Source organism: Mobula birostris, chromosome 21 (genome assembly GCF_030028105.1).
Source record: "Mobula birostris isolate sMobBir1 chromosome 21, sMobBir1.hap1, whole genome shotgun sequence".
Classification (NCBI taxonomy): domain Eukaryota; kingdom Metazoa; phylum Chordata; class Chondrichthyes; order Myliobatiformes; family Myliobatidae; genus Mobula; species Mobula birostris.
Genome location: NC_092390.1, coordinates 20,844,614 through 20,860,851, shown reverse-complemented (window position 1 = coordinate 20,860,851; position 16,238 = coordinate 20,844,614). Strand labels below are relative to the sequence as shown.

Sequence of the window (16,238 nt, the reverse complement as noted above, 5' to 3'; positions counted from 1 at the left end):
CTGTGCCTTCCAAATTGCTCTCAGAAAGTCCATTCATTGCTGTTCTGCCATCATCTCTGTTAGTGTACCCTTCCAGTCAACTTTGGTCAGTACCTCTCTCATGCCACTGTAGTTCCCTGTACTTCACTGTAGTACAGATACATCGGACTTGAGCTTCTGCCTGTTAAACGGTAGGGTGAATTTTATCATATTATGGTCATGGTATTTAAGTTGAGGGCTATGGAGTCATACAGTATGGAAATTGATCCTTTGAGCTCTGGCTTGATGCAATCTGTCAAGTATCCATCCAGACTAAACCCATTTTCTAACACTTGGCCCATAGCCTTCTGTGCCATGGTTTTTCAAGTGTTCATCTAAATACTGCAGTAAAACAATGATAATCCATTCTTTGACAAATTTGGAAATCATGTTGTTTTGGCATCTGATACACTAGAGCTCTGGAATATTACAGCACTTTTTTAATTCACTTTTTTAAAAAAGTTTGTTTTGTCTGAAATATGTGGAAGTAGCAGTTTTGGAAAGAAAGATTTGGCTTGAAATTATAAAGAATGTTCTTCACAACCCTCTTCTTTCTACATTGCAGAGCTATTTAGTGATAAGAGTAACACGCATGAGTTTGTGAATCTGGTGAAGGAGCTGGCCTTACCTGGAGAGCTGACACAGAGCAGGACTTATGACTTTGAATTCATGCAAGTGGAAAAGCCTTATGAGTCATATATTGGGGCCAATGTCAGACTAAGGTAACAACTTTCAGTACAGTATAACCATGTTTAATAAGTGCACATTCTGTTTCTCTCAGCTCCTCAAATTGTATATCCTTCAGCTGTCTGTCAAGAAAGTGACCCGTTAAGTGTGGTAGGATGTAGCTAAATTTTTTTCTGAGATGCTGGGGCTGATACCTATTCTCTTGGTCACTCCCAGCTGCAATGACTGGATGGTGATCAGTAGCAGCATTGTTTTTTAATTTCCTCTCCTTTCCCACCAGCACCAACTTGTCCACCCATTGATTGTCATTGTGCAAGGACTGTACCAATCAACATCAGATAAACAATTGATCCAGACCTAGACAAGAACTGCAGATACTGGAAATCAGAACTGATGGAAGGTCATTCATCTGAGGTGTTAATGGTTTCTCTCTCCATGGATCCCACCTTCCCTCCAGTGATCTGCAGTATTCTCTGATATTTATTTCAGATTTCCAGCACACACTGTTTCTTATTGTAGAAAATGGCACCCATGTCGCACTGGCCATGTTTTACTGTTCATGACGTGGTGTGAACCGGAGCTGGTGAATGCTGTATGAGATTGTCTAAGCCACCGGATGGAGTGAAATTGATATGTCTTTTGTCCCTTTCAGTAAACTCACTTATTGTAGTATCAGCAATCCATTCCTGTTGCTGAAAAGTGTAGATTACAATGTAGCTATGTTCATTGGAATACATTTTCAATTATTGCATCTATACCATGCAACCTAATTTTAATTATCTGTTTCCTGAAAATGCAGTTATTCATTCTTTTGTGAATGAGAGCATTCTGCATTTAATGCCAAGTATAATTTTTTGCTATGGCCAGTGAATCAGGTCTGATTGTTACACAAGTATCTTTCACACAGAGCTCACTAACATTTCTTAGGCTTGGCTTGTAATTCAATCTTGCCAATAGCCCAAGGGTAGTGGTGGATAATCGTATTTTTTCTTTTGTGATATGGAAGAAAGCCATTCAGGACATCAAGCCTACACCAGCTCTCAGAGCGTCCCTATTAGTCCCACTTCCCCACTTAGTTCCCTGTGACGTATTCTGCCTTGCGTACTTATCAACTGCCCTGATTCACTTGCTGCCAAGGGAAATTGAGTAGATAACCTAGCAGTGATTTCTTGGCCTTCAGTGGGAAACCAGCCACCCCAGGAAACACACAAGATTGCAGGGAGATTATGCAAATACAACACCAATCACACCAGAAGTTAGGATCCAGCCTGAGTCCTTGCAGTAAAAGCATGAACTGGTTTGCTACCATGTCACCCACTACTGACATTAGACTCACTGGCCTATAATTTTAAGGCTCATTTCTGAGAGACTTTCTTGAGCAGCAGAGTAACATAAGGTATCCTCCAATCCTCCTGCACCTCACCTGTGGTTAAGGACATTTTAAATATCTCTGCTGGGACACTTGCTATCCTTTTGCTCTTAATATATCTGGAGAAGCCTTTGGGATTCTCCTTCACCTTGTCTGCTAGAGCAACTATACGCTCTTCTGGTTTCCCTCTTAAGTGTTCTTGTGCGCATCAAGCACCTCATGAATGATGTTCAGACTGTTTTCAGCACGAAATAGCAGTCCGTTGGTGTTCATCTTAATAATGCCATGATGTCCCAGTGTCCCATTCCAATCTCTGGAGTAGTTTCTGACTCTGGCATTAAGTCACCCATCAGGAGTTTGTCACCGGGTGGTATTGCTTTCATGATGTGGTCAAGTTCGCTGTAGAAGATTTCTTTGGCTTAGTCACTGCAGGTCATAGTAGGTAGTTACTGAGGCATCTTGCTGTCGTCCATTGGTTCTGACCCGTATAATTCTCAACCACGTAATCACCAGCATAGCAGAAGAACAGCTTCCTGAGACAAAGTATGGTTTTCACTTGGGTTGCAGCACTGGCAACATGGTTATTTTTTGTCAGGTTCAGGAAAAGTGCATACAACAAAATTTGAACTTGATTGCTGTTTTTATAGAGCAAAGTGTTCAACACCATCAACAGAGTAGCACTGTGGACGGTATTGTCAAAGCTGAGATGCTCTTGCAGATGTGTCAACCTTATTCACCTCTTTCATTAATAATGAGTGGTCTCATCCTATCAGATGAGAAGTTTCAATCCATTCAACATTTCAAATGGTGTGAAACAAGGGTTTGTGTTGGCCCCTGTGTTTTTTAACCTATACTTTGCATGTTTGCTGAACCATGCCATCAGAGACCTTGAACACGGAGTGTACCTGAAGTACAGGCTTGATGGATCACTCTTTGGCCTGCATTGTCTGAATAACAAGTTGAAGACAATTGAGAAGTTCATCTTTGAAATGCTCTGACTGTGTCCTGATGGCCCACACAGAATCTGATCTCCAACTTATTGTCAACAGCTTTGCAGAAGCCTCTCGCCTCTTTGTCCTCGCCATCAGCCTGATAAAGATGGAGGTCCTATTTCACTCTGCTCCTGGAGCTATTGCCTCTCCTCCTATCACCTTTGAGGGAATAAAATTGAATACAGTAGATGAGTTCAGGTACCTCAGTAGCATCATCTCTAGTGATGGCTCCCTGGATAAGGAATCAATGCCAAGATTTGCAAAGCCAGCCAGAACCTTGGCCACCTGTGTTCACGCATATTGAATCAGCACAACATTCGACTATCTACATAGCTCAAGGTTTACAGTGCTATCGTCGTTAGCAGTCTCCTTTATGGCTTTGAAATATGGATTGTGTGCAGAAGACATCTCAGACAGTGAGAGTGCTTCCACATTCATAGCCTGAGGTTGATCCTAGGCATCCACTGGCTGGACCAAGTCACAAACCTGGAAGTCTTCAACAGAGAGAAAACGTGAGCATTGAGACCGCAATCCTGAAAGCCCAGCTTTGATGGACAGGACATGTCATATGCATGGAGAGCTCCAAAATTCACAAACAAGCTGCTGTATGGCATGCTATCTCTGGGCAAGAGGTTCAAAGATTGGAAGCTGACATCGCATATGCTGGACTTACTCCAAAGCAGCTGGAACAGTGTGCACAAGACTGGACTGAATGGTTTGCATTGGTAGGACTTGCCCATGATAACTTTGAGGAGAGGCATTGTACAGATGGAAAGCTGCAGCAGCAATTCCTCCATTTGACTCAAAACAATTCCCCTGCCCTCATTGCGAACGAGTTTGCTGCTCAAGACTTGGACTCCACAGCCACCTTCGGGTCTATAACAGATGAACTGTACAAGAACGACTGTTATCGTCAGACATGACAGATGACTATCACTGAAAGCAAGCAAACAGCAGAGATCAAAGCTTGGCAACTTTCTGATCCTATGATGAGCCTTTATTCTGGAGAACTGGAGATATCTTTCAGTGTTTAAAACTACCAAATGTCTATAATTGGTGCACATTTGACAAAGGTACTTGTCCCAGATTCAATTAATAAAGTGCAATTTACTTGAGTAAGATTCCAAGTTTGTTTCTAATTGTATTGGTATGATTTTCTTGTTTGTGATTAGGAGTACTGATCTATGGTGTCTAAGAAGTTCCAACCTATTTGTTAAGATTCTATAACTTTATTTTAAGCAACATTTCTAGCACTTCACTTTCCAATGAAACCTTAAAAGTAATTTTAGCAAATTTTTCTTCAGATATTTCTTGAAAGTGACAATAGTCCGAAGTTTGAGTGACCTGGTAAAGGAATCTGACCTGATTGTGCACCAGCTTGCTACCTACCCAGATGTCAATAACTCCATCAAAATGGAAGTGGGCATTGAAGATTGCTTGCACATCGAGTTTGAATACAACAAATCAAAGTGAGTTATTTCCACTTTTCTTTACAGCAGTTTGATTTTGTTTAAACTTCCTGCTCTCAGTAGCATGATTGGTGTCGCTTTCTGTAGTGATCCTTGCGAGGCAAGTGGGAAATGTGCAGGCTGCCACTTTTCCTGTTCCTAATTTGTGAATTAACATTGTGGTATGCCTGGAGAAGGGGAAACTTTGTCATCTATTGCCTAATTGAACAATGTTCAACCTTAGATTTGGAAGCAGAAAATTTGTTTTTGGAAGAAATGTGTGAACTGGAAATTATTCAGCTGATCGAGCTTTCCATAGATTATGTTCTATAATATACAGGCTTCATATATTGCTGATAGACAAGAACTTCATCCTATTAAGAGTAACTAAAGTAATTCAATCCATATTCTTTGACATGTTGAAGAATTAATGTGATTTTGGTGGAGCAATGTAAGTTTTTATGGAGTATTCCGTAGTCTGGCAGTGGAAAAATCAAAAGACAGGATTAAAAACTGTCAGGCTAAAATTGAGAGCAATGTTAAACGCACTTAATGTCATCTCAGAAATAAAGTACAGCAGGTTGGTAGATGAAGTATAGCCAGCAGCTATATTTCATGAGATGTTTGAGAAGATTTGGTACGTCACCAAAGACTCTTATAAAATTTCTAAAGAAGTAGAATTGAGAACATTCTGACTGTTTGCATCACTGCCTGGTGCGGAGGCTCCGATGCGTGGGATTGGATAGAGTGGCTGCAAAGGGTTGTGGACTCGGCCAGCTCTATCCTCAACAACCTTACCACCCAGGATATGCCCTCTTCTCATTACTACCAACAGGACGGAGGTACAGGAGCCTTGGATACACACTCAAAATTTAGGAACAGGTTTCTCCCCCTGCCTTCTGAACGGTCCATGGAATCTCTCTCTCTATTCCTCTTTTGCACTATTTACTTAATTTTTTATTGTAACGTAGTGAGTTTTACAGTGCCTATGAAAAGTATTCACCTCCCTTGGAAGACTTGTGTGTTATTGTTTTACAACATTGAATCACAGTGAATTTAATTTGGCTTTTTTTGGACATTGATCAACAGAAAAACACTCTTCTGTGTCGAAGTGAACACTGATCTCTACAAAGTGATCTAAATTAATTACAAATATAGAACCCAAAAGAATTGGTTGCATAAGTATTCACCCGCTTTAATCTGGCACACCGAATCATCACTGGTGCAGTGAGTTGGTTTTGGAAGTCATGTAATTAGTTAAATGGAGATCACCTGTGTACAGTCGAGGTGTTTCAATTGATTGTAGTAAAATACACCTGTATTTGGAAGGTTTAACTGCGGGTGAGTCAGTATCCTGTCAAAAACTACACCATGAAGACAAAAGAACACTCCAAACAACTCCGCACATAGGTTGTTGAAAAGAACGAGTGAGGAGATGGATACAAGAACATTTCCAAGTCTCTAAACATCCTTTGGAGTACAGTTAAGTCAATCATCAAGAAATGGAAAGAATATGGCACAGCTGTAAATCTGCCTCGAGCAGGCCATCCTCAAAAAACTGAGTGACCATGCAAGAAGAGACCAGTGAGAGAGACCATGAAGCCAACTCTGGTGGAGTTACAAGCTTCATTGGCTGAGATGGGAGAAACTGCACACGCAACAATTGTTGCCCGGATGCTTCACCAGTTGCGGCTTTATGGGAGAGTGGCGAAGAGAAAGCCACTGTTGGAAAAAAAATCACATGAAATCTCAGCTAGAGTTTGCCAGAAGGCATGTAGGAGACTCTGAAGTCAGCTGGAAGAAGGTTCTATGGTCTGTTGAAACCAAAATTGAGCTTTTTAACTCTGCACATCATCAAAAACACACCATCCCTACCATGAAGCATGGAGGTGGCTGCATCATGCTGTGGGGATGCTTCACTGCAGCAGGCCCTGGAAGGCTTGTGAAGGTAGAGGATAAAATGAATGTCCCAAAATACAGAGAAATCCTGGAGGAAAACCTGATGTGGTCTGTAAAAGAACTGCAACTTGGGAAAAGATTTGTTTTCCACCAAGGCAATGACCCCAAGCACAAAACCAAACCTGCACAGGAATGGCTTAAAAACAACAAAGTTAATGTCCCGAAGTGGCCAAGTCAGAGCCCAGACCTGAATCCAATTGAGAATTTGTAGCTGGACTTGAAAAGGGCTGTTCACTGAAGATCCCCATGCAATCTGACAGAGCTTGAGCAGTTTTGTAAAGAAGAATGGGGACAAATTGCAGTGTTCAGTTATGCAAAGCCAATAAGAGACCTATCCACATGGATTCAAAGCTGTAATTGCTGCCAAAGGTGCATCTACCTAATACTGCAATCAATTATTTTGAGTTTAGTAATTCTAATAAACTTAGACCAATTTGTAGGAATTTGTTTTCACTTTGACATGAAGGAGTTTTTTGTTGATCATTGTCAAAAAAGCCAAATTGAATCTACTGTGATTCAATATTGTAAAACAACAAAACATGAAGATTTCCAAGGGAGGAGAATACTTTTTATAGGCAGTGTCTTATACTTAACTGCTACCACAAAAATAAACCTGATTCTGATGTTGGTACTTCAGAAACTAAAGTCTCAATGGCAATAATGCTGAAGTGTTAGTGTGATGTACATTGTCCATCTCACCTTTAAGACATGGATCCTATTCTGCTTTGATTTCTTTAGATACCACTTGAAGGATGTGATAGTTGGTAAGATCTACTTCTTGTTGGTGAGAATCAAAATCCAGCACATGGAGCTTCAGATGATCAAAAAAGAGATAACTGGTATTGGTAAGGTTGGCAGTGGGAATCTGGGAGATTGTTGATGAACCCCATGTGTCTTTTCTCGCTCATTGAGATCGCGATACATCACTTACCTGATTTTTTTTTTGTTGTTTGGAAAGGGCCCAGTACAACCACTGAGACGGAAACAATTGCCAAGTATGAAATAATGGATGGAGCTCCTGTTAAAGGTGAGATATATAATTATGTAGCTTTTTTGTATCTCAGCAACTGAAAATAATTACCAAGTGGCTGCATAATGTGGGCTGTTTATTACTACTGGAAGTAGGTTTAAAGGGCAGTTCTCTTCTTAGAGATCAGTGAAGCATGTAAAGCTAAACTCGTTAAACTTGCCTGTCCTAAGTTACACAATTATGGTGCTCTTTCCTGTTTTTGTAATGCCTGAAGATGGTGCTTTGTTAAATTTTGTATAAATAGATTTGAGACAAATAGAATAATTTGCATTAACAACTTTCATGAAACAGTTGGCATTCTAGAGTGTTGAATGGTGGATGTGTTAGAGAACTGATCTTTTTCCAAGGGAGTATTGAGTTGTGATGTGTTGCCACTGGTGCTATAGAGATTCCTGATCGCATTGCTATCCTGTAAACCTGCTATTTATACTGTCTCCCCGCCCCCCCCCCCCAGTGAAATCTGGTGATGGCTGAGGAATTTTGTGAAATGTGGAGTGTTTGTTGACCATTCTTGTCTGAAGAAATAATTGAGCTGTACACCAGCAAGTGAAATAAGTGTCAACTGGTGTAAAGATATGGGTTGTTACTGAGATAATGACCAAGTGTGCTGAGTGTAATTGTTTTGTTTATCAGTGATGAAATAAACTAAAGCACATGACATGGCAGTATCAGCCTGAACTGCACCTGACACTAAGGCAACAATGAGAATGAATTGCTCAATGTCATGTCATGATTATTACCTTTTATTCAGTTGAATGCCACATTAGAATCAGTTCTCATTGGTGATAGGAGGCAGACGATAGTGGTGCATGGTGGTTTTCTGACGAAATCTGTAACAAATCGTGTACTGCTGAGGCCAGTGCTGGGACCTTTCACTGATTTGGATGAGAAAGTAGGTGGTCTTATTGCTGATGACACACAAATTGGAGAAATCATAGATTGTGAAGAAGGTTGTTCAAGAACACAGAGGGACATGGATGGGGTGAACAGTTTGGTGTGGTGGCAGGTGGAACTTAATTCAAAAATGTGTGAGGCAAAGGTTATGCATTTTGGGAATTCAAATTCACATTTGTACGAGAGCAGTTCATGAGTAGTAATGAAAAGCAAAGAACTGCTACAGGAGTTCCGCCAGTCAGGCAGCATCTGTAGAGGCCAATGGAAGGTTCACATTTTAGGTGTCGACCTTTCTTGATGCAGAATCTCAACTGAAATGTTGACCACATGTTTTCCCTCCTCGGATGCTGCCTGACTTTAGTTCAGGCAGATTGTTTTCTGCTCCAGATTACAGCACCTGCAGTTACTTGTGCCTGTATTAATGAAAAGATTTGCAAATGTTTAGAGCCTTTGATCATTCCAGGAGGGTTGTGACTTCTAAGAAAAGGCAGGCTTATTTCTCATGTTGAAGAATTACTGAGACGTTTGAGTTCATTAATTTGATCTCAAGAAAGTTAAGAATGCTGATGATACTTCAGTCAGGCTTTCTTCCAATTATTCATAAACATGGTTGAGTTGGAGAAGTAGAGAGCAGAAATTGAGACTTCCAAATACCTTTAATAATGTATCGACTGCAGTACTGCTTTAGTATCATCACAGCCTACTGCTTCCATGCCAGTTCTCTCCATTGAGGGAGAAGGATTCAGATGTTAATAGTTGGCTTATTGGAAGCAATAGTAATGGTTCATAAAGAGGAACGAGATAGAACAAGCAACATTACAGCACAGTACAGGCTGTCGGCCCACAATGTTGTGCCAACCCTTTAACCTACTCCAAGGTCAATCTAGCACTTCCCTCCCACATAACACTCCATTTTGTCTTTCATCCACATGTCTATTTAAGAGTCTCTTAAGTGCCCCTCATGTCCCTCGACCATCACCCTCTTCAGCACATTCTACACATCCACCACTGTGTTTAAAAAAAAAAATAAACCTGCCTCTACCATCCCCTCAACTCACATCAAAGTTGCTGGTGAATGCAGCAGGCCAGGCAGCATCTCTAGGAAGAGGTACAGTCGACGTATCAGGCCGAGACCCTTCGACATCCCCTCTGTACTTTAAGATTATGCTCCCTTGCATTATCCATTTACGCCCTAGGAAAAAGTCCACTCTATCTATATGCCTCTTAACATCTAGTACACCTCTATCAAGTCACCTCTCATCCTCCTTTGCACCAAAGAGAAAAGTACTAGCTCACTCCACCTGTCGTCATAAGACATGCTGTCTAATCCAGGTATCATCATGATAATTCTCCTCCGCACTCTGTCTAAAACTTCCACATCTTTCCCATGATCATCGCTAACAGTTGTTTGCTTCGGTGAGACAGTACGAGATTTAGAAAAAGCATGGGCCTTTTGGAACTTTTCGGAGTGCTTCAATTATCACCATTTACTAGACACTTGGCAAAGACCAATAAAAAGAAGTTACATGTAGGTGGTGCGGCCACTGTGTTGGACAAATAGTTCAGTTTATTAGAGAATGTGTACAGTATACGACCCAAAATACTTAGTTTTGATAGACATCCACGAAAAACAGAAGAACCCTAAAAGAACGAACAACAAAAAAAGTTCAAAGCTCAAAGCCCCCCCTTCCCTCACTCTCCCCCATGTAAGTAACAGCAAAGCATCAGTCTCCTTCCTCCCACCTCACCCATATTAGCAAAAAGCCTCTACCCACCAAGCAGTACGAAAACACCCAAAGAGAGACCATGATCTGCAGTTAACAAAAACTATTTTGACATGCCACAGGCTTTCGCTGTCGCTCACTAACAAGGGACAGAGAGATGTCACCCATTTCACAGCAAACGGAGAGACTAACAATTGCCGTTAGTGTGTTAGTCATAGTCATACTTTATTGATCCCGGGGGAAATTGGTTGCAGTGTGCCTTATCACTTTAATCCGAGATTCTCCAACTCGAGAATTGGCAGCAAGCTCCCTACCGTAGAGAGAAAGAGAGAGCGGCCACTCAATTACAGAGAGGTCTGTCCGCTCATTCGCTGCAGCAAAATCCTGATGTTCCTTCTCCCACAACGCTTCAGTTGGCAACACCGGCCTGGAATTGGTTGTCCACAGGGCTTCACACTGGCGTCTTCCGTAGCACGCCTGGAAAGTGTCAGAAAACAGCTGGTCAGTGAGCTCCAAGAGCAGGAATTCATCCGCTGTGAAAAACTGCTGTTTTGAGTGATGTTGCAGATCAGGGACCTCGATAGAACCCCAGACACTTTGAAAAGGGAAAAAAAAGAGACCTTAAAGAGAGGAATTTAAGCTGTTTCTGCAGATGAGCTCAAAGGGGCAGCCTTGGTGCCAACTTAATTCCACCCTTGTGTTAAAGAAAGGTTAGTTTCAGACTTTGGCTCAAGATGCTGAGATGAAAAGAGGTGAAGGCTTTAGGTAAGTTTCTGGTAAGTTTCTCTGTTGGTCCACAGCTAGCGTAGGGAGAATGGGTCCCGGGTCAGTGGGGTGTTCTTCATGTAAGACGTGGAATCGTGGGCGGCATGGTAGTGTAGTGGTTAGCACAACACTTTACAGTACCAGTAACCTGGGTTCAATTCTCGCCACTGCCTTTAAGGAGTTTGTATGTTCTCTCTGTGACTGCATGAGTTTCCCCTGAGTGCTTCAGTTTCGTCCCACAGTCCAAAGACCTACCAGTTGGTAGATTAATTGATTATTGTAAATTATCCTGTGATTAAGGTAGGATTAAATTGGGGGACTGCTGGCCAGTGTGGCAAGGTCCTATTCCACTTTGTATCTCAATAAACAAACTCCGGGAGCGTGTTTATCATCTGCACAATGTGCATCCAGCTACAGCTCCTTACAGACCATTTTAGGGAACTGGAGCTGCAGCTAGGTGATCTTCGGCTCACACGGGAGAGCGAGGACGTCATAGATAATACCTACAGGTGACTGTCAGGAGAGGGAAAGGGAATAGGCAGACAGTACAGAGCATCCCTGTGAGTGTTCCCCTCAATGACACGTATACCGCTTTGGATACTGTTTGGGGAATGATGTACTGTACTGCGGGAAAGCCGCAGCATTGAGGTCTCTGGCACTGAGTCTGAATCAGAAGGGAAGGGGGGAGAAGATGAAAGCAATGCTGATAGGAAATACAATAGTTAGAGGAGCAGACAGGAGATTCTGTGGATGTAGCCTCCCAGGTGCCAGGGATGTCTCAGATTAGGATCTTCAGCATTCTAAAGGGGGAAGGGTGAGCAGCCAGATGTTGTGGTACATATTGATACCTAAAACATTAGTAGGAAAAGGGTTGAGGTCCTGAAGAGAGTATAGTGAGCTAGGTAGAAAGCTGAATATCAGGATCTCGGGTGTAGTAATCTCTGGATTGCTGCCTGTGCTAAGTGCAAGTAAGGGTAAGAATAGGGTGATTTGACAGATGAACGCATGACTGAGGAATTGGTGCAGGGAGCAGGGTTTCTGGATTATTGATATGATCCAATGATCCAGAAATCCAAAATTCACTTGCTCTTATGAAGGTATGATCTGTACAAAAAGGATGGGTTACACCTGAACTTAAGAGGAACCAATATCGTTGTGAGCAAGTTTGCTAAAGCTGTTAAGGAGGGTTTAAAGTACTTTTGCAGGGAGATGGGAACCAGAGTGATGGATCAGAGGATGGGGCAATTGGTATACAAGTAGATGTGGTGTGTGTGAGACTGTGGGAAAGGATAGGCAGATGATAGGGCAAAATTGCAGTCAGTGGGATGGGTTGAAGTGTGTGTTTAAACTAAATACTAGGTTCAACAATTGAACAGTTTGGAAAAATGAGGATAAAGTAAAAATAAAGGAGAGTGCAGGAGAGATTACAAAAGTCTTCAGAATAAAGGAAAAGATAAAGTTTAGAAAGGGAGAAGAATTTAATTTCCAGTAAACTGGCAAAATTAAAAAGGGTGATGAATACAGAGCCGAAGGTGTTATATTTAAATGCACGGAGTACATGGAATAAGGTGCTGTTAGGAATTGGCAGTTATGTTGTTGTGGGTATCACAGAGATGTGGCAACATAACATCCAAGGGTGCACATTATATTGAAAGGGCAAGCAGAGGGATTGGGGTGATTCTAACGGGAAAAATTGAAATCAAATACTTAGGCGTGACATAGGATCAGAAGATGTAGAATGCTTGTTGGTGGAGTTAAGAAACTGGAAGGGTAAAAAAAAACAATTGGAGTTATATACAGGCCTCCAAACAATAGTCAGGATGTGGGGTATAAATTATAATGGGAGATTGAAAAGGCATGTGAAAAGGGCAATGTTACAATAGTCATGGGGGATTTCAGTACGTAAATTGGAGAAATCAGGTTGGTGCTGGATCCTAAAAGAAGGTATTAATAGAGTGCCTATGAGGTGACTCTTTTAGAGCAGCTTGTGGTTGAGCTCAATAGGGAAAAGACAATTCTGAGTTTGGTGTAGTGTAATTAATCAGATTTGATTAGGGAGCTCAAGATAAAGGACCCTTTAGTAGGCAGTGATCATAATATGTTAGAATTTACTCTGCAGTTTGAGGAGGAGAAACTGAAATCAGATGTATCAGTGGAGTAAAGAGAATTACAGAGGCATGAGCGAGGAGCAAGCCAACGTTGATTGCAAGGGGCACTAGCAGGGATGAGGAAAAACAGCAATGGATGGAGTCTCTGGCAGCAATTTGAAAGATGCAGGATGGATACATCCCAAAGAAAAGTATTCTAAAGAGAGGATGAGGCAATCATGGCTGACAGCGTAAAAGTGAAAGAAAGATCATATAAAAAATAGTGGGAGGCTTTTAAAAGTCGACAGAAGAAACCCAAAAAAGCAATGAGAGGGAAAAAATGAAATCTTAAGGCAAGCAAGCCAGTAATATAAAATAGGATACAAAAAGTTTTCTCAGCTGTATAATGAGTAAAAGAGGTGAGAGGATATCAGATCGTTGGAAAATGACACTAAAGTGGTAGTAATGGCGGGTGAACTCTTAAGTATTTTGTACCAGTCTTCATTGTGGAAGAAGCTAGCACTATGCCAGAAATTCCAGAATGTCAGTGGGCAGGATTGAATGTGATTGCCGTTACTAAGGAGAAGGTACTTCAGAAGTTAATAATCTAAAGGCAGATAGTCACCTGGACCAGATGAACTACACTGCAGGGTTCCAAAATGAGTAGCTGAAGAAGTTGTAGAGGCATTAGTAATGATTCACTAGTCAAGAATCACTAGTTTCTGGAATGGCTCTGGTGGACTGGAAAATTGCAAATCTCACTCAAATGTCGGTTTAAGAAGGGAAGGAGACAAAAGATAGAATATTATAAGCCAGTTAGCCTGACTGCAAAGGTCAGGAAGATGTTTGAGTTCGTTACTAAGGATGAGGTTTCAGGATGCTGGGAGTTGCATGATGAAGTAGACCAAAGTCAGCATGTTTCCTTAAGGGGAAATCTTGTCTGATAAATCTGTTTTAACTCTTTAAGGAAATTACAGGTAGAATTGACAAATGTGAGTTGTTTACTTGGATTTTCAGAAGGCCTTTAACAAGGTGCCACACATAAGTCTGCCGATGGTTTTACAGGAGAGATACTAGCATAGATAGAAGATTGGCTGACATGCAGGAGGCAAGGTGTGGGAATGAGGGGGACCTTCTCTGGTTGGCTGCCTGGTGACTGATAGCGTTCCACAGGGATCACAGTTGGGATTGCTTCTTATTATATGTCAGTGATCTAAGTGATGGAATTGATGGCTTTATGGCCAAGTTTGTGAATGGTACAAGATAAGTGGAAGGACAGATAGTGCTGAGCAAGTGTGGAGTCTGCAGAAGGACCTGGGAAGGTTTAGAGAATGGGCAAAGAAGTGGCAGATGCAGTATAGTGTTGGGAAGAGTATGGTCATGCACTTTGGTAGAAGGAATAAAGGCATGGACTATTTTCTACATGAGGAGCAAATTCAGAAACAGGTGCAAAGACACTTTGGAGTCCTCGTGCAGAATTTCTTAAAGGTTAACTTGCAGGTTAAGTTGCTGGTGAAGGCAAAGGCAACATTAGCATTTATTTCAAGAGGACTAGAATATAAAAGCAATGATGTTTTCCTGAGGCTTTATAAGGCATTGGTCAGACCACACTTGGAATATTGTGAGCAGTTTTTGGCCCCTTATCTAAGAAAGAATGTGCTGGCATCAGAGAGGATCCAGAGAAGATTCACGAGAATGATTCTAGGGATGAAAGGGTTAATTTAGAAGGATGGTTTAGGACCTGTACTCGCTGGAAGTTAGAAGAATGGCGGGGGGGGGGGGAATCTCATTGAAACCTATCAAATCTTGAAAGGCATAGAGTGGACGTAGAGAGGATGTTTTTTAGAGTGGAGGAGTGTAGGATGGAAGATGTTGCTAACAAATACAGGTATGTCCCTTTAGAACAGAAATGAGGAATTTCTTTAGCCAGAAGGTGGTGAATCTGAGGAATTCATTGCCACAGATGACTGTGAAGGCTTAGTCTTTGAGTATATTTAAAGTGGGCATTGATAGGTTCTTGAGTGGTGGGGGGTGGGTGGAATCAAAAGTTATAGGAAGAAGGCAGGAGAATAGTGTTGAGAGAGATTTTTAAAAAAATCTGATTTAATGGTGGAGCAGTCATGATGGGCTAAATGACCTAATTACAGAGTCATAGAAAAGTACAACAGAAACCGGCCCTTCGGCCCATCTTGTCCATGCTGATCCATTTAAACTGCCTGCTCCCATTGACCTGCACCAGGACCAAAGCCCTCTATACCTCTATCATCTATGTACCTATCCAAACTTCTTTTAAATGCTGAAGTTGAGCTCATGTGCACCAGTTGTGCTGGCAGCTTGCTCCACACTCTTATGACTGTGGAGTGAACTTTTCCCTTAAACTTTTCACCTTTCATGCGTAACCTATTACCTCTGGTTGTAATCCCACCCACCCTCAGTGGTAAAAGCCTGCATGCATTGATCCTGTCTATATCCCCCCATAATTGTGTATACTGCTATCAGATCTTCTCTTACCACCACCATGTGTTAGGGTGAGGTAATCAGAAGTGAACACAATACTCAAGTGTGGTCTGAAGGTATTAACTGATGCATTGCTCTCAATAATCAAACTGAGAGGCAGAATAAGTTCTGACTAGGATGCTGGGTTGTAATCCAAGTGACAGGAGCCATAGGGAATCTGTGTTCTAGATGTGATTTTGATTTCTGATTAATCTTGGATCATGATTTTATTTACTTAGAGATACAGGTCAGAATAGGCCCAACCTGCCCTTAGAGATGCGCTGCCCAAATTAACACTAACCTAATTGTGGGAGAATTCACAATGACCAATTAATCTATTAACTGGTACGTGTTTTGACTGTTGGAGGAAACCAGAGCACCTGGAGAAAACCCACGCATGCCACAGGGAGGGTGTACAGACTCCTTACAAAGGGCATCAGAATTGCATTCTGCACTCTGACGGCTCGAGCATTGTGCTAATCGCTAGGCTACCATGGCACATACACGATGCTGGTTTAATAAATCTTCATTGTGATCCTCAAACACGCTAGGTCTTTGTTTTGTTGCACTCTATGAACTATTCACAAGTGGAAACAATAGAATTTATTAACTGCATTTTAGAATGATTTAAAACATTTTGTCAATCAACAGCTAGTGAACCTGTTAATGTCTTGGCAATGTCTTCCAATCATAATCATTGGAATTATCTATGGAGCAGAAAATATCTATTAGCCATTCCTGTCAAGGCTTGTTAAAGGATTGTTTATTT

The 16,238-nt window shown here is 41.5% G+C and overlaps 1 protein-coding gene across 2 annotated transcripts in view; it reads left to right on the top strand.

The window, feature by feature from the left end:
- Positions 1-16,238, top strand: part of vps26a (VPS26, retromer complex component A) — a 62,612-nt gene that overhangs the window by 28,302 nt on the left and 18,072 nt on the right. For both annotated transcript variants that reach the window (XM_072239137.1, XM_072239136.1), the window contains exons 4-7: positions 584-740; positions 4,371-4,535; positions 7,212-7,318; positions 7,432-7,500. In XM_072239137.1, coding sequence (XP_072095238.1) covers positions 584-740; positions 4,371-4,535; positions 7,212-7,318; positions 7,432-7,500 — 498 coding nt within the window. The remainder of the gene's footprint in view (positions 1-583; positions 741-4,370; positions 4,536-7,211; positions 7,319-7,431; positions 7,501-16,238) is intronic.